Source organism: Sciurus carolinensis, chromosome 1 (genome assembly GCF_902686445.1).
Source record: "Sciurus carolinensis chromosome 1, mSciCar1.2, whole genome shotgun sequence".
Classification (NCBI taxonomy): domain Eukaryota; kingdom Metazoa; phylum Chordata; class Mammalia; order Rodentia; family Sciuridae; genus Sciurus; species Sciurus carolinensis.
Genome location: NC_062213.1, coordinates 129,065,562 through 129,087,067, shown reverse-complemented (window position 1 = coordinate 129,087,067; position 21,506 = coordinate 129,065,562). Strand labels below are relative to the sequence as shown.

Sequence of the window (21,506 nt, the reverse complement as noted above, 5' to 3'; positions counted from 1 at the left end):
CTGGACTGAGAACTACACCATTGATTTCCTTGGTTCTCAGGCATTTGGAGTTGAACTGAGCCATGCTACCAGTATCTCAGGGTTTCCATTCTGCAGATGGCATGTTGTGGGACTTCTTAGCCTCAAAAATTGTGTAAGCTAATTCCTCTGTTTCTTTTCATATGAAGATATGATATTTAGATGGACAAAAGTTGGTATAGCCCCAGTATTATTTACCAGGAAGAAAACAATGTTTGACAGTGGCAGAATGACAGAATATTTATACCTGGTTACCACCCTTTGCTGGCTGATGTATTTTGTTCCCATCCCATTAACAGGAACTCTTTCAGGATTCCTATTTATTTGGGGGCATTTCACATTCAGCTTTCCCAAGACAGTCTCCCATTCATTGAACTGACATGAGTATTTTTCTCTAGGTCTTCCCAGGTTTTTAGGTTCTCTGACAGTTAAATTTGCTGTACCTTCTCAGGGTGAGACCGAGAAGGGGAGGCATATTCCTTGGGGATTTCTTTTTTATTCTGTCAAACTCAACATTATAGTAGAAGGTATGTTTATTAACATTTATCAGAATTTCGTTTTAGTACATCTGAACCACCATATTGCCAAAAATAGAAGTGTACTTAGGTTTTTTTCCCAGCCAAAAAAAAAAATATGTGATGGTGCCTTTTAAAAAGTGGGGAAAGGGGCTGGGAAGATAGCTCAGTTGGTAGAGTGCTTGCCTTGCGTGCACAAGGCCATGGTTTGATCCCCAGTACCGCAAAGGAAAAAAAAAAAGTGGGGAAGGGGGCCTTATGATTCTAGGCCACATTAAGGAAACTAGTACAAGATTTGAAACTAATATTCCCACTGCATTACAGACCACAAAGAGGGTCTCATTCTTGGTTCTAGTAGGCATATTTAAGATAGAGTGTAATATCTGTTAACAAACAAGTCATGTTTTCAAAGGCTATTTAATATTGTAAAGAAATTGTCACACCCTGTTTGAGAAAAGACAGACAAAAGTTGGTATAGCCCCAGTATTATTTACCAGGAAGAAAACAATGTTTGACAGTGGCAGAATGACAGAATATTTTTAAATCATGTGTTCTGAATTTTTTGCAATGGAAAAAAAAAAATGAGAGGGTACTAATTAACAAGAAAATATCCCCTTTGGGAAGTCAAACCTAGGAAACTTGTTCTTATCAGCTAGAGGAAATAATAGTTCAAATGATTTTTCTACTTTAAAAAATTCTTAGTTGATTCAAAGTAAAAAAAACTATATTCTAAAAGTGTTATGGTTTTGCCTTTCACGTGTAGGTTCTTGATTCATCTCTTTAGGTGTGAGCTTTACTGCATTAAGGAATACCTAGACATACTGAGTATGTCTTTGAGACGTTTCCAGAGAGTGGCATGTGAATAAGTGGACCATGGGGGAGATGTGACCTCATTGGAGAGATGTTGTGAAATATAATAGAAACCATCCACAGATGCCCAGTTCTTAGAGTTGCTGTGCTGTACATGGGACTCACTGAGGTAGGCCAAAGTTCACTAGCAAGCACCAGAGGTCAAGTGTGAACCAATGTCTTCCTTGTATCACTTCTCCTCTGTCCCCTAAAATAGAAATCTTAAAATTTTCATGCCACTTTTATTAATTTTGGTTTACTATTGGGATAAAGTGGCTAGGAGACAAAAGTGCATTCCGAGGTCAGGAGGTAGAATTATCATACTATGATGAGTTGTTTAATATTGAAGGGATGAGATACAACAGTTTCACCAAAAACATATATTTTCATTCATGACTATTTACATTTTTCACATTTACTTGAATATCATACAACTGATACCTCTGAAATGTTTCAGGCTTTTAAACTCTTCTATTTACACTTATATGACATGGAATTCAAACTAAAATGGTCAAATGCTGTGATAATAGAGATCAACCAGCCAACATAGCTAAGTCTTCTCTTAAATTTGTTGATCAATGTTAGCAATAGTTACCTTAATAATAAATTATTTAAAAATCAGTAGTAATTTTAAACAATTCATAAATAAGTGTGCTCTGTGCAATTTATACATTTAATGTCCTGTGAATAGTAAAGACTTGGGTTTGAGATTTACACATCATCATCCGATGAGAAGCTTGAAATAATACCCTACGGCTCCCTGGAAAGTTTTCAGAGCTCTGCCTGCTTTACAGGAGGTGGTTCCAATTTACGTGAGAGGGCTATTAAAATCTGGTTGAATTTCTCATATCTCTCTGTCTGATTGACTTCTGCACCTTTACTCCCCCACAGCAATCGCATTTGAAATTCAGTCTTCAAGATTTCAGTCATTTCTTCATCTGGTTGAAAATCTAGTCAAAACAATAGAAATAAGTTACTTCAGTTCTGCCTAAAAAAGTGTTTCAAAATAACCAAAAACTTGTTTAAATAGTACCAAAATGAACTTCATCTTCTCTCAGAACTTCAAAAAATACTCCCAAAGAAAAATGTAGGCTGTACTCATCCACCATCTTCAGAGAATTAAGTAAACCCATTAAAACATAACAGAATGAATTCTGTGTACAAGCCACTGTGGGCTGTAGTGCTGTGAGGAGTGTTCAGGGGATCATGTTTTTGTTGGTAACAACTATGTAGATGTGTAATTTACATATCATGATTCATATATTTTGTGCAGTTTGATTTATGATAGTAAATTCGCACAGTTTTATAACACTTCCCTCACCCTACACAGCTTTCTACTACCTTTTGGCAGCCAATCCTTATTTGTTCCCAGGCCTCAGCCAACCACTGATTTGCTTTCTGTTATTCTTTTGCCTCCTCTAGAAATTTTACATAAGTGGAATTATTCAATACAGGCATTTTTCAGGTTTCTTTCGCTTAGCATTATGATTGGATCATTACACATCTTACATATTATCAGTCCATTTCTTCTTGTTGAATAGTGGACATATGAGATTTTGCTCATCTATTCACTAATTGATGGACAGTTGAATTATTTCCATTTTCTGGCTACTGTGAATAATGTCAACATTTATGTACAAGTCTGTGGGTGGACATGTGTTTTCATTTCTCTAGGAGTGGGATACTGGGTTACATGGTAAGTGTTTAAAGAAACTCATGCATGAATGGTTCTATCATTTTATATTCACATCAGCAACATAAGAAGTTTCTGATTTCTGCAACTTGGTTTTGCCATTCTGTTTAATAGTAACCATTTTAGTGTGGTGGTATCTCATTTTGGTTTACATTTACGTTTCCCTAATGATTTATGCACTGAAAATCTCATTTGTATATCCTCTCTGATGTAGTATTTAGAGTTCTATATTCTAGATATGTCATTTATCAGATATACACATTTAGAAAATACTTTCTCCTGGTCTCTGTCTTGCCTTTGCCCTTAGTGGTGAAAAGCAAAAGTTCAAAGTTTTATCAGTGTTTTCTGTTATTGTTCATGCTTTTTGTGTCCTAAGAAATCTTTGTCTAATTCAAGGACCCAAAGAATTTCTTTTATGTTTTCATATAGGAGCTTTGTACTTCAGCTCCTTATGTTTGGGGTTCATGGTTCATTTTGGACTAATTATTACATATGGTATCAGGTAAGGGTTGAGATGAATTTTTTTGGATAAAAAAATATTTCCAGCATCATTTATTTATAGATCATACTTTATCCAGTGAATTATCATGGTACCTTTGTCAAAAACCAACTGACAACCATTTGTGTGGACTTGTTTCCTGATTCTTTGTTATGTTCTAAGGGAGAATTATTAGCCAGAGTTATAGTAAATGTACTCCTACCATCTAGTCCATAGGATCTGGAGGATGGACAGAACATAGAAGCCCTTCCTGATGATACCAAAATATCTTAGATAACCAACTAATGACTTCTGTTCATTCAGTTAACAGGCCTTGAGCCGAGGCTGGACGCTGGTGAGCCAAACTCTGCCCCTACTTAATTCACATTCACTTCCAGCAATGGGAACATGCAATAGGATCAACTGAAAAATCATATCAGCTGCCTTTAAAGTGACATGCTGTACATCAGCTTCAAGCACACTTTTCTCAAAGCCCATCCAAATATATTGGCTCATGAAACAGCCAATATAATACACTTATTGGCTTTGTTTAAGTAGGCACTTTTAACTTCTGTTGAATTGTGTCTTTTGTTGTTTGAGTCTCACACTGCCAAACCTGAAGACTTTCTGGGGGCAGGAGGAGTAACAGGTATGTGGTACTTATACCTACAACAGATACTGTGCAAGCTGTTCAGTCCCAAATTATGGTTGTGAGACAACAACTTTCTTTTAGGATGAAATGAATAGGCCTTTCCTGAATGGTGTCCTGTCTACACCATTCTTGATTTTGTGTATCAAACTCTGGGCCCTTGAAGAGTTTTAAAAATCACATGCCTGTAATTCCAGTGACTCGGGAAGCTGAGGCAGGAAGATCTCAAGTTCAAGTCCAGTCTGGGCAACTTGAGACGGTGTCTCAAAATCAGATAAAAAAAAATTTTTTTTTTGAAAGGTCTTTGGATGTAGTTTAGTATAGAGTGCTTGCCTAGCATATGCGAGGCCCTGGATTCAATCCCCAGCACTACAAAAATAAAAGGAAGAGATCATAGCCATCCCTGATGACTGCCTTAGTGAAGCCCTTGTTCCTGTATGGGTTTTCTGTCTTCAGCCCTGCCCCCAGCCTTCCTCTACACAGAAGTCAGGGTGATTCACTCTAAAACAAATCTGACTGTACAACACCTACTGTGGCCTTCATGAGAAGCTGTATCACCTCCCCTTCAGCATAGCTGGTCATGCCCCAGGTCACTTTACATTAGTCCAAACCCAAGTATGTGGGGTCCACTCTTCCCAGGCTCTCTTAAGACTTTATGTTCGACCCTCTGATTGGAATCCCTGTATTCTGACTACTTTTATACTTTAGCAATTCAGGGAGGTATTTTTTCTTTGCAGAGTTATCCTAACATGCTTCCTCTGCCTGCATCTCTGTCCAAATTAGTTACTTTTCTAAAATACTTTCACCGTGCACTTACCACATGCACTGAAATACCCACTTAATGCCTCTGATCACTCTGAGGACACCCATTGAGTCTGGTTGCTGCACATGGACCCTGTCTGATAAATGTTTATCAAGTTGACTGAGGAAGCTGCTTTCTACTAGCATAGTATTTATAAGAAAGTTCAGTTTATACAACACTCTGCCCAACACTTTCCAGTTTGGGTCAGATGCTAAGAGCAGTGTGACTGGGTTAGGAATGCAGATGAATGAAGTCGAGCTAAAACTCCAGCTCCTTCAATCCCATTTACTAGGGATACTTGTGGGCATTCTTTCTTGATGCTGTTTATATCACGGTCAGAACACATAAGGAGAAATGGGACACTTGAGTCATTTGGAATTAAGAGGAAGTACTAATCAGTCATAGGAAATGGAATTCCCATGCCTTAATCTTTCCTCCTTGGTCTTTTTTCCTAATTGAGGCATCTCTGTTCTTTCAGTCCTTCATTCCAATTACTACACAGAGTGACTTAACAAAAAACAGCTCCTACCTGCGAGGATCCTCTCTGCATTCATCCGGTAGCTGTCCGCAGTCTTGGCCATGAATCGGGCTGTCGCCAAGTGGTTCAGCATAATTTCACAGCTTTGATCATTTTTCTCCCACATGTCAGTTCCTTCAAAAGTGACAGCCTGGCGCTCCATTAAAGTCACAAGGGGCATCAGCAGTGGGACTGACACATTGTTTGGGGGGACACACATGGATTCTGAAGAATAAGGAATAAAATTTTCTATATCATATTATGTTGAAAGTTATCAGACTGAGGTGCCTGGTAGCCTATGTCTTGTTAGAGCAATGCAGATAGTGAGGCTGTCACCTGGTAAAGCCTCGAGCCAGCAACAGTCCTGCAGGTGACAGAGGCCTCATGATATGTCCAGCCATACGCGGACATGAATGGCGCAACCGCCTCCGCTGGCCCTGCCCTCCCTGCTCACCTCTGCCCTCGTGCAGGATTTTGCTGAAGGGCTTCAGCTGTTTCTCATAGAGGATGGCGGTTTGGGTGTACTGGTGCCGCAGGGCAGTCCATGTTTTTTCTAACCTTGTGATCTAGAAAAAAGAAAGTCGTTGTCTTGAAAAAGGCTCCTTTAAAAAATCATCATTCTGCTTAAATTTGGAATAGGTGAAGCATGCACATGGTAAAAATGTCAAAAGCAACTGAAAGGAGAGTGTGGAGAAGAGGTAACCCGCCCCCATCGCCCCTGTTCAGTGCTCTAATGGATCATCCCAGAGACTGCTTTCAACTGCTTCATTTACGTGTGCCTTTTAAAAGGCACATGAACACCTTTTAAAAATATCACATGATAGGTCTTCTCCCTACTTGGAAATCATTCCATATAAATACATATTGAATAGCCTTATCTTGTCAAATTCCTACATAGTGTTCCACTGTATGGATAAACCATAGTTCAGTTTCCTACAGGTAAGTTTTAAACATATTGTGCTATTACAAAACTAACCCAATGGTTTCACATGTGTGAAAATATCTGGAGGATAAATTTTCAGAAGTGGAGCTGCCGGTCAGAATGCATGAGTGTTAAATGTGTGCAGGTGTTAGCGTGTCCACTGTGGGGGTGTACTGACGTAAGGCATGAGACTGTGAGGCAAAGCATTTTAAGGTTGGTTGGTTGTAATGTCTGAGGCACACAGAAGACAGCGCAGACCATGTGATGCCATTGCTCATTCTTTTTCATTTCTTTTGGGACAATACAATCAACATCAGCATATGCTACTGACGGAACTATCCTAAGATAAATCGTCCCCCACTCATACCACAAAACCAATAGGCCTAAATGTCTTTGTTTTCTGAATAACAAGAAAGGACACTAGTATTTAGGGAATGAGAGCAAACACTATGTGAGGTATTTGAAGAATTTCATTTAATCTTTGCAATGCCTGTGAGGCAGGTATTTTGACCTCATTTTACAGATCAGCAAAAGACTAGATTAGGTAACTTGCCCTGGTTTCTCAACTGGTTATTGGCATAGCTGAGATTCATCTTGGTCTCACAGAGCTCCCCTGTAGTCCAAGAGGAAGGTCTACATTGTCACTGGTCTTCCTCTGCCATACCCCATGCTGCCTGCCTTTCCTTAAGGGCCACTCCCAGATGAGGCAGCAGGGCAGGTCTAAATGATGTGATTGTGACTCTCCTCTGGATTTTCCCTGGTGGGCCACTTCCTTCCATCAGCAGTCCCCTCGCTTGCCCCAAGTCCTGAATGCTCTGGAGAACTGTGACCTTCACTGACATCGCTGGAGCTGGAACACCCACAAAGGCATGTTGGGGTGGTTTGGGATAAGCCTAGAGCTGCTGAGTTTGATGTGATCCCACAAAATATCCCCTGTACCATGTTCTCAGGAAGCTTTGGCTGGAGAAATTTACATACAGTGCAGCCTGTGGGTTCAGCTGTCAAATTATAGATAGTTTTGGATGAGGGAAAATATATGTGATGCAAATGTAAATACCTGAACAAAAAATAACCTTTCATCACAGTAGAAATAAGTTTGGAAATATAGAAGAATTTGTTACGTATTTCAAATATGGATCCTAAAAAATTCCAGCGCACCTCAATTATTTAAAGCTTTTGAAATATCCTAATTGATTCCCCCAAATTTCTAATGAAGGCATTCAGTTGTTCAGCTTCTTGCTTTTAAGGAAATTATGATCCTACCACACTAACTTGCAGGACACGTGACTAGCTGTTTCTCTCAGTGGCACCAATGGATTTTCAGTGAGGACCTGGCAGGATTTTAGAGACAATTTGGCTATGAAACAGCCAAGCTAAAAGACCAGTTTTTGGTGTTACTGACTGCAGATTTGGCATGCAGGACTTTAACCTGAGTCCTACAAGCACCTAGGGCTTGAAAGAACAAAAAAGAGAAGGTGGCATTCCTTTAGGAGGCCTGTTTGATTTCAAATGCAGGTTTTCATGTTTGGCACTCATCCTTGCAATGCAGACAAATTCAAATGCCCAATTTCAGCAGTTCTGATTTCTATAGCAAGTGTGCCAGAATCAGAAATTTTAACAAGACAGTCTGAGAACAATACTTTGAGACAAACCACTCCAGGAATTCTCTGGTAGAGGTTCCCCAAAAGCCTCGGATTCCCAATCATTACCCCAAACTGGCCACGAACCTCCTGAGACAGATGGGAGTAGTTTCTTTGTTATACAACACACTTCAGTCAAATGTTTTCTCCAAATGGTTCTCTAGGAACAAGGAATGTTCATGAGGATAACTCTTGTTATTGTACATCAAAGTGTGGACTGGCAACAATTATCCACTGTTTTATTTTTTTGATACTGGGGATTGGATCCAGGGCCTCATGCATGCTAAGGAGCACTCTACCACTGAGCTACATCCCTAGTCCACATCCTTAGTCCTTTTTTAAAAATGTATTTATTTTGAGACAGGCTCTTGCTAACTTGCTCAGGTTGGTCTCAAACTTGGATCTTCCTGCCCCAGACCCCCAAGTAGCTAGGATTACAGACATGCACCCCCGTGCCTGGCTATCCACTGTTTTTATAAACAGCAGGAATACTTAGAACACATCTTTTGGTTGTCTCCTAATCGAAACAGCTTTCACTAAGACTCAGTTTATCTTTTGAGGCTAACTGAAATAGTCTGTGATTTGCCAAGCATAGGTATGCAGACCTCTTTGCAAAACACTAAATACGCACATGCCAGAGTGGCCACACAAAGCAAGCGGAAATTTACCTGAGGCATTTCCAGGGCTTTCATGATGGCTGAGAAAGAATAGAGGTCTCCCATGGCATCTTTCAGTTCCACTGCCACCTGGATGATCCTGTTGAGGGTGGCTGCACGGTCCTCCAAAGTACCTGTGCAGCCCAAAATGTCCACTGCAATGCCGATGGCCATTGTGTTGTGTCTGAAGAGGAGATCAGTGGTCAGACTCAGGTCAGTGGGACTAGAAGAAAACTACACCAAATTGGCCCAGAACAGGACTCATTTTGTGCCATTTGCTGCTATTGCTGTGATATGTGCTGGCAGGTCAGTCTGGTCTCAATAGGGACCATACCTGAGTAGATAGCCTGTGCCACTGACCAGGCCACAGAGGGTGCATGGTACACTCAAAAACAAGACGCCAGCAAGGCAGTGGCGTGTACCTGTAATCCCAGTGATGTGGGAGGATTGCAAGTCCAAGAACAGCCTCAGCAATTTAGGGAAACTCTAATCCAAAATAAAAAGGGGTGGGGATTTAGCTCAGTGATAAAGTACCACTTTGTTCAATCCCTAATACCACCAACCAAACAAAAAACCAACAAAGCAAGATGCCCCAACATAGGGCCCTGGACCTGGGGTCATGAAGAAGACCTCCTGGGGCAAAGCTGCTCAGAAGTGCCTGTGTACCCACCCTGTGAGAAGCTGAAGGAGACACCACGTCCTCCTAAAACATGCACACGTACTGGGAATCCTGCCCTCAAGGAAGCCTGGAGCCATCTTCACTGAGCCCCAAGATAGGGGAACAGAAAAGACAGAAAAATGAGAGAATATACTTGAAAATGACATGGATGACAGAGCAAAGGGAGGAGCTAGGAGCTAGGAATGGTGTTCTCTAGCCCCTGTGAAGAGGCCACGAAATGAATGAGATGTGGACAAAGACTGAATAGCTGACGGGCAGGAATTTGCCTATCAGATCAGACCCCAGTCAGGCACAGGGGCCATGGAGACTGAGGCAGGAGGATGACAAATTCAAGACCAGCCTCAACAACTTAGTGAGACTCTGTATCAAAATAAAAAATGAAAAGAGATGGGCAATGTAACTCAGTGGTAAAGCATCGCCGGGTTCAATTCCCAGTGCAAAAAAAAGAAAAGGGGCGGGGAGAAAAGATCAGATCCTAATAAAATAAAAATCTTGTTTTTCTTAACAATCTTTTTTCTCATCCTAAACTACTTGGGTCAAACTCACAGACTCTGAAGGAAGCAGGGTAGTTTTTACATAACAATGGGATGGATAAGTATGGGGTCAGTGGGTGGCAGGAAGCACAGACTGTGCCTTTCCTTCCCTCTGTAAATCTTGACCCAGGAGTTCACTGCATTGGGCCAGAGTGCATCAATTTTTTCCAGGCTATGGTATAACTGCTGAAGGTGAAGCCCAATTTATAGCTATGAACTAAAATATAGCTATGCTGTCCTGAAAGTTCACAGCTAAGGGTGTTGTTACTCCATGCCCTGCTGTGTGTGAGTCCAGGTGTGTTGGTCTCTCTTTGGCCTTCCTTGAGCAAAGGGCAGTAGTGCCCAGCATCACTAATTAATGTTTGTTAAATAAGCAACGAACTCCTCCATCTCCAAGTATTTGTACATAACTGTGTATGGTGCTAACTTGTGGTGTGACTTTACACCGGTACCAAACTGCCTGACTCCTCAGTTTTCTTAGCTGTAAAACAGGAGCAAGTGTTGGGAGAAAGGGACTGTGTGGGTATAAGAATAATAGGCACCTAATGACTAGCACTTGTTACTACAATTGTCTTTATTTGTATGTCTTCTCTCCCTGGGTGTCCTGTCTCAGTTTCTTTCCTTTTTCCCATTTATCTTCTTTTCCTGATTCCTTTTTTTTTTTTTTTTTTTTCTGTGCTAGGGATTAAACCCAGGGCTTCACACATGCTAGGCAAATGCTCTACTACAGAACTATATCCCCAGTCCTTTTTTTTTTTATTTTGAGACAAGGTCTCACTAAGCTGCCCAGGCTGGCCTTTAACTTACAATTATCCTGCCTCAACCTCCCCAGAGTTGCTGGGTTTAGAGGCAAGTGCCACTGCACCCAACTCAGGCTCTCCTTTAAGGCCTGGTGTTGGATCAGGGTAATTGAATCCATTTATTTGCCCAGAACTTCCTTGAGTACACCACTGAGCGGTGAATGACTCAGGACAGCAGGTCTGTGGCATCCACATCAACAGTCAGCAGCAGGAGACACTCAACTGTTACACGAGGGCCATTTCCAGCTCAGTGTGCCCACAATAAGCAAGACAGTAAATTAAAAATAAGGGTGGTTTTGTATTTGATTTTCAAAGGCTAGAGAATGATATCATTTCATGGCTCAAGACCCCAATGACCTTGGCTTTTAGTGACACACTGTAATTAATCAAACCACTCCCCAGACGCTGTGCAAAGATCCCATAGGTCAATCTTGGACAGGAAACAAGCTAAGGAGTCAGGCGGCAGGCAAGCAGCGATCGGGAGAATAAAGAAACGGATAAAAACAAGAGTGAAAGTGAGAAAACAGTCAAGAGAGAAGCCTCAAACCTGGGCGACTGCTGGTGCCCAGAATCCATGTCCCTGCACACTTCAAACTACTCATAAAATAAGGTTCAGACTCATTAGGCCTGAAATCTGGGGGAACTTCCAGGATAAATGTACCACTTGAGGGGCAAAGTTTTTTTTTTTTTTCCTTTGGTGGTGCTGGGAATTGAACCCAGGGCCTTGTGCTTATAAGGCAAGCACTCTACCAACTGAGCTATCTCCCCAGCCCTAAATGTACCACTTGAGAAACAGGGAAGTGAGACAACAGTGACTGCCGAGCCCAGACAACAAGGGGAGGAGCCAGGCACCAGGTGGGAGGTGGCTAGAATCTAGAAGCCTGATGCCCAAACGCAGGCCAGTTCAGAAGCCCCAGAGCTAAAGCCACAGGTGCACCTGAACCAAGGGCCCAGGCTCTTCCTAAGCTCCGATCCCACAGTCCAGCATTCTGGGAGTGTCCTAGGTGTGCATGTACAGCTGTGAGGACAAAGCAGCTGCTGTACTGGAGTTGTCTTCTCAGCTTTACTAGCCACATCAGCTTGAAAGCAGCTCTGTGGACCCCCTGCAGCCTCCCTGAGGCACAGTGTTAACTTCCTGGGGCTGACCTCTGCGGGCTGCGTGTGGCAATCTGTACTTAAACTAGTAAACAAGAAACAAAGATTTTCATCCCTCAGTTGCACAGCCGTGTTCCAGGTGACCACGAGTCACATGTGGCTACTGGCTGTCATAGTGGTCAGTGCAGATAAGAGCATTTCTGTCACCATAGAAAGTTGGACTGAAACAGTGCTATGACCCAGGACATCATGGAAAGCCGAGGGCAGTCAGTCATGGCGCCTCGGGCATTGGTTGTAAAAACAAAAAACAAGATAATCGGACAGTCTTGCCTAAATCAGCTTTTTTATCCTTCTTCTTCTTTTTTAAACGTTTTTAGTTGTAGATGGACACAGTACCTCAATTTTATTTATTTTTCTGTGGTGCTGAGGATTGAACCCAGTCAGTGCCTCACATGTGGCAGGCAAGCACTCTCCCACTGAGCTACAACCCGAGTCCCCCCCCCTTTATTGTTAACGTGTCCCAAAGCCCATTTTCTGTGGTATTATGAAAATCTAGTCTTGTGCTTCTTTTCTTAAACATATTCCTGTGTGTCCTTCAATTTCTAAACATCCCACGTTCACATGTGCATTTTAATGGACACCCAGGACTCTGGATTTTCATAAGAGGACTGATGTTCTGGAGGCCCAGGGGCTGAGTGCCAGCATCCCTTGTCCTCTGACTCCCTTTTTGCCAACCCTTCAAAGAAAACATTGTTCAGAACCAACTCTCAACTAATTCCTTGAGGAACCTTAAACTCCAAAGAGATAAAGGTGTGCAGCACCCGAGGGGCTGGAGGTGGCAGGGAGAGGGAGAGCTCTGCTGCTACAGCGCCCCAGCTTGGCGCCCGTCAGGCACTGGCCTCAGACAGGCTGTTCTCTTGACCCATCCCCTCCAGGAGCAGGGCCAGGAAGGTATCCTCTTCCCTGACCTGTGCTGCAATGTCTCTTTGTGCATCTCCAGAAATTATTCTCCTCAGGCTTCTGAGAAGAGTCACCTGGGGCCAGGTGACACTATGCAGACAGGACTGGTGTGGCTTCTCTCTCCCTCTGAAACCTGCTGCTTTGGCACCTGAAAGGAGTTGAAAGGGTGGAAAATGCAGAGGCCAGCACTGCTCACCTTTCAATTATGTCCAGGCGCAGCTGGTGTCCATGAGGCAAGGTAATGAGCTCCAGCCCTGAGCTCACGCCCATGTTCCTCCTCATCTCTTCGGAGACTTCAAGTATCCTAGCAACCTGTCAGGAGCAAAGCTGAAATTCACTGGATCAGGAAGTGGGCTGGCCCCAGCGCATATTTAGCATGTGAAAAGAAATACACTAAACTGGGACAGTGGGGATGTACCTTACATTGCTGCATTTCTTCATGAATAGCAGTGTCCAAAAATATGGTTTTTATGTAGTTGGGCACTTTAATACACATATTAGAATATAAAACTAAGAAGCGGGGAGAAAGACTGGGGAAACACCCAAACTGGTCTACAGAATCTGCAGATTTGGTACTTGTTCCTTCCCAGCCAGAGAACGGTTTAGTTCTCTGGGTTTTTGTCTGACACAGGCTGGATCCTGCTGCATCGTTTGCTGCCAACAGCAGGGCTGCGTGTGTGGAGTCCACCATCCCCTGCAGCGCAGAAGCAAAATCCTGTCCAAGCTCCCCTCTGCTGTGGGCTTTGCCATTCATGTTCTCACTTAACTGCCGTGGCTGGCTGCTATTACCCTTAATTACGCCTCTCCTGGGCGCAGTGAATGCACTGTATGTCTGGAAACTATTAAAAACATGTATGGTGATTTGAAACCCGAAGTCTCTCAAACACACCCACACGTCCTCCTGAGAGGTTTCCCTTAAACAAAGTCTTTGTCTGCATCAGCCCTCACCCATCTCAAGTCTATGTAATCAGTTGATCAGAATTAGGCATCAGTTGATCATTTACAGTTACTACACAGCAGTGAAAGGTTACAAGTGAGATGGTGTGTCTCTAAACAGAGCTGCGGGGTCCTGCAGCAGACTGACGGACTGACAGCACCACTCGCAGACCCAAAGGGGCTAACCAAGCCTGGACACACGGAGTGTGCCCCTCTCCTCCATCTGGTGAACTTTTCCTCGACCATAATTACCCAGGCACATGAGCAGTGCAGATGTCTTCATAATAGGCCACAAAAACATCTGGAAGTTTAGTCAATACTATTAACTCTGACCCTTAACTTCTGTGGCTAAGCAAAGAAACCACTGTGAGCACAGGGGGATGAGCCTGGAATGGCTACCAGTGGTGAACCCCAGTCCAGGATGCAGAATCCACACTGCATTCCCACTTCCACTCACTGGGCCTCAGTTTCCCCTTGTCTAACACAATTGCTAACTAAGTTCACTTTTCTCAAGGACTTTCAAAGGATTCAAATGACCTTAAACCCCCTTCAAGTTATTTGAAAACACAAGTTATGAATCATTGGCCATGTAGAAGTGGGAAGAATTCTGGCCAGACCTTGGTAAAGAGATTTACACCTTGGTCTTGGCAAGGCACCCCAAATGTAGGGCCCGCACACTTCCTCATGTGTTTAGGCAGCTGTCCTGTCAGAGGTTCCAAACCCTGTTACTTCTGTGGGCACTCTCCCATCCACGCACGCTCTGTTCTAGAAGTACTAACAGGTGTTCTGCAATCCCTGTTCTGAGAAAGAGAAGCCTCCCATCTGTCCTCTTTGGCTTCCAGGAGAACTTGCTGCAGGTTGTACAAGGAGATTCTGTTTTGCAGGGGTGAGGGGGAGATTCTGGGGACTGAACCCAGCGGTGCTTCACCATTGAGCTTCCCCAGCCCTTCCTATTTTTTAACACAGGGTCTTGCTAGGTGCAGGGCTGTATGCCTGTGATCCCAGTGACTAGGGAGGCTGAGGCAGGAGGATTTTAAGTTCAAGGCCAGCCTCAGCATCTTAGGTAGGCTCTGCCTTGAAATAAAAAATTAAAAGGGCTGGGAATGTACTCAGTAGTATGCATCCCTGGGTTCAATTCTCAGTACTTAAAAAAAAAAGAAGAAGAATGAAGAAAGGAAGAAGAAGGAGGAGGAGGAGGAGGAGGAGAGGAGGAGGAGAAGAGGAGGAGAAGGAGAAAAGAAGAAGAAGAAGAAGAAGAAGAAGAAGAAGAAGAAGAAGAAGAAGAAGAAGAAGAAGAGGAGGAGGAGGAGGAGGAGGAGGAGGAGGAGAGGAGGAGAAGAGGAGAAGGAGAAAAGAAGAAGAAGTAGAAGAAGAAGAAGAGGAGGAGGAGGAGGAGGAGAAGAAGGAGAAGAAGAAGAAGAGGAGGAGGAAGAAAAAAAGAAGAAGAAGAAGAAGAAGTCTCACCAAGTTGCTTAGGGCCTTGGTCAGTTGCTGAGGCTGGCCTTGAACTTGTGATCTTTCCGTCTAAGCCTCCCAACTCACTGGGATTATAGGCGTGCGCCATTGTGCCCAGCAGGACAAGGGGATTCACACTGCAGAGCCTAGGAGGTGTCCAAGGCTGCGTGGCTCACAGATGTGGAGGCGGGAGGACACTTACAGAGCACTAACTGTGGGCTGGACCCAGCAGGGCAGGGTGGCATAAACACCCTAGACAGGTATTCCAGCCGCCCTCTGCCCTTCGAGTCTCAGCTGTTCCAGGTCTATAGGATCTCTGGACTCTCCCCTTTCTTCCTCATGCCACTGCTTCAGAGGCTGCTGCATGACCCAGGGGGAGCCCTTATGGATGCCCAGCCTGGCCCTCCTCCCACCTGCCAAGGGCCCTTATAAAGTGCAATGAAATTGCCAGGCTTTGCTTGCTGGCTCCGCTTCCCCGGCCAGAGGATTCAGATCCATACCCAGGCACTCACGGGTCCGTCTCCCTCACTCAGTGATAAAGTGCTTTGAAGGCAGGAACCCAAAAGTAGAGACTTAGAGATACCAAAGGAAAGACCCCAGGGTCCTCCCCATCCTACCCCATCCCTACTTTCTTTAACCCACAAATGAATCCTCTGTAAACCAACCTCTCTCCCATGGCTTCTGCTTCTGCACATGTGCCTTCCTGCCAAGTGCAAGATGCTTTCTGCATCTGTCTGGTCAACTCTTTGGACTTCTGAACTCATCTCAGAGCACCCTGCCCTCTCCCTATCCCCTTGCTTGAGGAGCACCACCACTCCTGTGCCTTCCCCTGCAGAGCGTTTCCCACCTGGGTTGTGGTGCAGGTTCCCTATCACTGTCCCTTCCCCACCCTGCCTCCATCAGACAGCAGTGGGGTTTCTCCAGGGCAGAGATCATGAGCCAGCCTGGCACATAATAGGCACTCAGTCAAGGTTGAATTCAAAACACCAAGAAACACTCAGTGCCCACACTGGGCCAGGCAAGGTGGCCAGGGCTTTACCTGTATTGTTTTCTTAGTCTTCACTGACTACTAGGTAGCCTGTGTTCCATCTTACAGATGGGGAGAGAATGAGCCTGCAGCCACTGTGGCCAAGGAGAATTCAGACTCAAGCAGTTCACCCTTCAGGCCAAGCTCACTCCTTAGGTCAAGTTCATAACTACTGCTTAAAGATGAGCAGGTGGAAGAGGGGTGGGGCATGGGGTGAGGCAAGGCTTGCTGTACCTGTGGGAGTGGCCGCTAGCCAGGCCCTTGGGGGTGGGGACTGGACACTGCTGGGCAGGCAGGCTCCAGGGCTCTCAGGACCTCTGCTGTCCTGATGGCCGGCCTTCTAGTCATCTATCCCTGGGCTGTGTGCTTGGGTGGGAACTGGAACATGGAGCCCAGATGCTGCCTGGCGCCTGATTCTGACTCCTGGGTGGCCCCATCTGGCTACTACTACATTTGGGGTGGAGAACAATTTTCCTCTTAAAAGATGCTGGTTGTGCCTGCTGGTTCCAGGAAGAGAACAAGGAAATGGTGGTGGAGGGCAGGAAGGAGGACTGGACACAGCCCTGCCCTTGGTGCTGGGCCAGGCAGAGTCCAGGCTGGCTCCTCCACTGCCAGGGGTGCCCAAAGGAAGACATGAGAGTGAGGTCCCACCAGGAGGGCAAGAGGCACCCCAGCAAGAGAGGGGTGGACTGCATGTTCTTCAGCTGACAACACTCACTCTATTTCATGGCTGTCAAAGGCAGTGGAAAGGTTCCTGTCCTCTTGCAAGAAGTGGGCATATACCTCTCCTCCTCCTAGAGCACCATCAAACCCTACCTGAGGCCACAGAAGGACTTATTCCCCTTGGAACTGTTCCGTTTGCTCAGGCCCTTGTTTCTACGAGGAGCTTCCTCTATGGAGAACCCAGGCAGACAAGCCAGTCGAGAATCTTACTCCTGGCCTTTTGGCAAGGTTCTGCTCAGTGTGACTGATTGACTAGAACTGGAGTCCTCAATTCTTTTACCTCCAAACAGGTTTAGCTTGCTTTAAAGTCAGGTAAGCATTTAAACAGGGCAAATTATCTGATCACCTGTGAGCACTGTCCAAGGACCCCTCGCCAATCCAGCCCATTAATGCAACAAGCCCTTGTTTTTGCAGAGCAGAGTTTCCCCAATTTCTTCTCAGGGTCACTTAGCAGAGATGCTGCCGCACCCAGAATGGACCACCTCCCAGGCCTGGGCAGTGAGGTATGCCACTTACTGAGTGTCCCTCAAGCCCTATTTTCAGGAAGGGGATTTTCCCCCCAGGACCATTGACAACTATCCAATGCCCCTTAAAGCTGTTCTGGGGAGCCCTTCATCAACTCCTGAACACTCTGGAGAGCAGGGGCTCAGAGACTGGATTTCCAGCCACAATTCCTGACTCAGGAAGGAAAATCCAATTCTTAAATAAGCCCTGACCTTTGAGGCTAATTGAGTTCCCTAAACTACAAATGAAAAGGGGCTTTAAATTTCACTGGGGCCTTGTCTGCTGCTCAGATGTGCAGGGATCAGCCACTTTATCCTGAGGAGGTGGCTGAACCCTGCCCAGCCAGAGACACCTGTTGTCCAGAAATATCTCAGTGAAGGAGGAGGTTGCCTTGGGACCGCCTCTGAACAAAGGCCACCCACACCTGAAAGAAACGCCTCTGATGAAAAATGACAATGAAACACAGTCATCAAAGACTTTCAGTGACAGATTCCAGGGTTTGGAAAAGGATGTACAGGTCAGGGTCATATTTGTGGTAAACAAAGGCTATGCATACATTATTTGCATGTATCTATTTACAGAGCAAATGGTAATGTGACATTATTTCATATATCAAGTGTTGCCAATGGTGATTGCCAGGAAACTAGAATTTGTGTGATTTTAATTTTATCTTTAATCCATGTAATTTTTTTGAATCAAGCAATTATTATAAAAACAAAAACTGTTTATCCTAAAGACCATTTTAGTAGTAAAATATATAATGTACTTAAGTATAATGTATAATGAAATAAAAAATAACCAAGGCTCTGCAACTTCAAAAACTAGTTTCATCTACGGTTGACTCTCCTTTGGCTTTGCCCTTGCCAGTCCTGATGGGGATGAGTCCAGGAGAGAATTTTTAACTAAGTGCCAGGTGGGAGGAGGAGAGTCTGCTGCAGCAACTGTCACCAGTAGGGGTGGGTGCAGGGAGTGGGCCCTGCCCTCCCTCTGTCCAAGATGAAGTTTACAAGCTCTCTGGACAAAGGTTGTCCCACCCCATAAATAAATCCCCACACCTGTGTTATCTTCAGACACAAGCAAAGCACTTAACCAGCAAGGAGGAGAGAAGCAGGACAGACACCCTCACAAACCTTCAAAAGGCCAGGAGGAACCTGGCGCCCGAGCACTCACCTTGCAGTCCATGCTCAGCAAGTGCTGGGCGATGACCTTGGGGTCGTTGTTAGTGAACAGTTCTTTTGCACGTTTTAACATTGCTGTTTCCAGGGGCTTGTTTTCTGGAGGAAGGAGCTTTGACTCAAAGTCATTGGGCCTGAAGGAGGAGACAGTCTCCAGGAGAGGTCTCACAAACTTGTCTTCCTGTCTGTCATCCATCTGTGCTGCTGGCGGTTCCCAAGGTCTGGCCCCATCATCCCCATCAAGGATCAAGTAGTTGATGCCAGAGTTCCGGGGACCAGGCACCCCATTCTGCTTGGCTGTCAGCAGTTCTGCATGGTGGCTGCTGTGGGCACGTGAGGGCAGCTTTGCTCCCGTGTCACAGCCTGCAGCGGAGGCTGGGTTCAGTTCACAGTAGTTGGCCTCGGAGTTGAACCAGGCAGCTGGGGATGGGGGAGCCCTGAGGAAAGGCACCTTGCAGGGCTTGGGGGGTGGCTTGGGACACAGCTGGCTGTCGGATCCCCGCAGTGCCTCCCCTGCTCTAGCATCTGAGGAGACCCTCCGAACCACCGCTGGGCTCAGGGTGGGCTCGCTGCCTGTCCTGAATACGGGCGAGTTCGGGCAGGGGCTTGTTTCCATGCCCGGGGACTGAGGAGGCAGCTTACAGCCTGTGGAGGATAAGAGAAGGTCAGAGAAAGCTCACTGTGTGGAGATCAGAGAACAAACAGAACTGGAGGGACACGACAGCTCTAACCCTCACTTCAGAACCCTGCGTTTCAATTTTCCCTCCCCAAAGTAAACGGTGTGACTGCCCAAGCCCACTCCAGAGCAGTCTAGAACTCTCCTGGGGCAATTATAAATCCCAGGGACTGCCCGTGGACAGCTGGGTTGCAAGGTCATTTATGGTCATGGAAGGCCAGTTATAGTCAGAGCAGGAAAACATGTTGAGCTTGGCAGGTAGGGAACAGAGCTGTCTTGCCCTCAGAAAAGAAGTCTCCAGCCACACAGCACAAAGCGTCCTGAGTCACTCTCAAAGCCAGGGCAGATCCCAGCCAGCATGAACAGGAAAGCTAGAAGGGAGACAAAGACATTGACACAATCCACACAGAAGTGGTTTATGAAGGGGCATTAGGAAAAATCACTTCAGGGTCTCAAGGAAGGTCACGTATGTAAAGTAAACAACAACAAACAAACAAAAACCACCAAACAACCCCACAGTCTATTAATGTATTTGCTTACTAGGTTTCCCCATACCATATCATTTTGGGGGTTCTGAAAGGAGAATGGAGAAGGGCGATCCCTCTGGACACTGCTCTGCCAGGAGCCCCAGGATCAACCCACCCACCTCTGCCCAGGGAGGGGACTAAAGGAGTAGGCTCACTCATCAGGAAGTAGTCAGTCATGCAAAGGACTTGGAATCAGAAAACTTGGGTCCAAATGCTAGGTGATGCTGGATTGGTTACTTAACATCTCTGTGCCTTCGTTTCCTTAGCTACAAAATGGGGATAATCACACTCAACTTGAAGGCTTGTTACAAGGCTTAAAAGTTCACATGCATAGAGCACCCAGTTCAGTGCTTTGCAACCAGATACAGTCCTGCCAACCCTTTCCCCTCCACTCTGCTGGCATGGAGCCTTGGGTCATTTTTAATCTAGGTGACTAGATGGAGCAGGACAACAGGGCCATACCACCCACCTCTTTCTGGAAAACTCCCAAAGACGTACCAATAGGCAGGTGACTTTCCGACTGGTGGGCTTTAAGGGCTAAGGCCCTCCTGTCCTGCATGTCATCCAAGCAGGCTGGCTGGCTGCCGCTCTTCTCTTTATTCCTGAAGCCAAAGACAAACGGGGCAGAAACATGTCATTAAGCTGTAAAACCTTTAGGCAACGTCATGGAAAGTTAAAAAAGGGAAAGAAAATTGCTCAGAATGAAATTGCTATGCATACCCTAACAGTAAAGGAATGTCCATGAAGGAGGAATTACTGATGGGGTGATTACTATACAACTGAGCCGTGTGCTCCATCCCACGCCCCCATGACCAAGGCAGCTAAGTCCTAGGGTGCCTCCGCTGAGCCCTTCCATCCTGTTGAACAGAGCAGGGTAAAAGTTTCATGATACTCCCGGGAAAATCTGATGAACTGGAATGTGTACTTTTAACAGAGCCTAAAATTACTTTCAGACCCCGGGGGAACGACTTGTTTAACCAGCGTGCGTTTTCCACAATGCTTCACGGTGTCAGCTGGGAGGAAGCTGTGGGGCACTTTCCATTTCAGTGCAAATCTCAGCAGCCCCCAAGTCATCTGCAGGACTGCAGGGGAGGCTATCACACCCATCCTCCTGGCTGCCCGGGGGACCCACAGAACAACGAGCGTGGTCAGCAAGCAGCAGCCAGAGGCGCGACACACCACACAGAGGGACGAGGTGGAAGGTAACTCTCCACATTCCTCCTCCTGCTGTCTGTCCTTCCAGTTCAGAGAGGGAATTTCCCTCATCAGCACCCAGCAGTGGAAGCTCTGTCTAGAGGAAAAGGCGCCCCACCAGCCAAGCTAGACTAACTTTAACTGGCCTTACCATAAGACATTCTAATGCTACAGAAATCAAGTTCTTTCCTACCTTTGACAGCACCAAAGAAACAAATCAAAACAACCCCAAACTCCCAGCCACAGAGGAAGTCCAGCCAGCCCTCAGAGATAAGGCAAGAGAGGGCAAATTCCAATGGAAATGGCTTCAGAGAAGCGATATGTAAGCAGTGGCCACCCCTCCTCAGTCGGACGCCAGGGCCAGGACAGCCGGCGGAACACCCGGGTAACCTGGCCGAGCGCACACCTTTGCCTAGGGCCGGCCGGCTGCCAGCCAACCAGCATGCCTGACGTCAGCGAGGGTGGCAGCAGGCCAGGGCTGAC

At 45.6% G+C, this 21,506-nt stretch overlaps 1 protein-coding gene and 1 non-coding gene across 4 annotated transcripts in view; both read right to left on the bottom strand.

Moving 5' to 3' along the window:
• Positions 1 to 931: 931 nt before the first annotated feature.
• The window catches only part of Bcar3 (BCAR3 adaptor protein, NSP family member), a 115,017-nt gene continuing 94,442 nt past the window's right edge, over positions 932 to 21,506 (bottom strand). For 2 of the 3 annotated variants that reach the window (XM_047565439.1, XM_047565444.1), the window contains 7 exons: positions 20,328 to 20,431; positions 18,622 to 19,271; positions 13,003 to 13,118; positions 8,752 to 8,923; positions 5,976 to 6,087; positions 5,534 to 5,746; positions 932 to 2,332 (listed from right to left, as the gene is read on the bottom strand). In XM_047565439.1, coding sequence (XP_047421395.1) covers positions 2,154 to 2,332; positions 5,534 to 5,746; positions 5,976 to 6,087; positions 8,752 to 8,923; positions 13,003 to 13,118; positions 18,622 to 19,271; positions 20,328 to 20,431 — 1,546 coding nt within the window. In that variant the 3' untranslated portion in view covers positions 932 to 2,153. Of the gene's footprint in view, positions 2,333 to 5,533; positions 5,747 to 5,975; positions 6,088 to 8,751; positions 8,924 to 13,002; positions 13,119 to 18,621; positions 19,272 to 20,327; positions 20,432 to 21,216; positions 21,361 to 21,506 lie in introns of those variants that run through there. The other variant, XM_047565447.1, reaches the window with a different exon arrangement.
• Positions 11,447 to 11,519, bottom strand: Trnai-uau (transfer RNA isoleucine (anticodon UAU)). Its single transcript has one exon. It is a non-coding gene; the product is annotated as a tRNA-Ile (tRNA).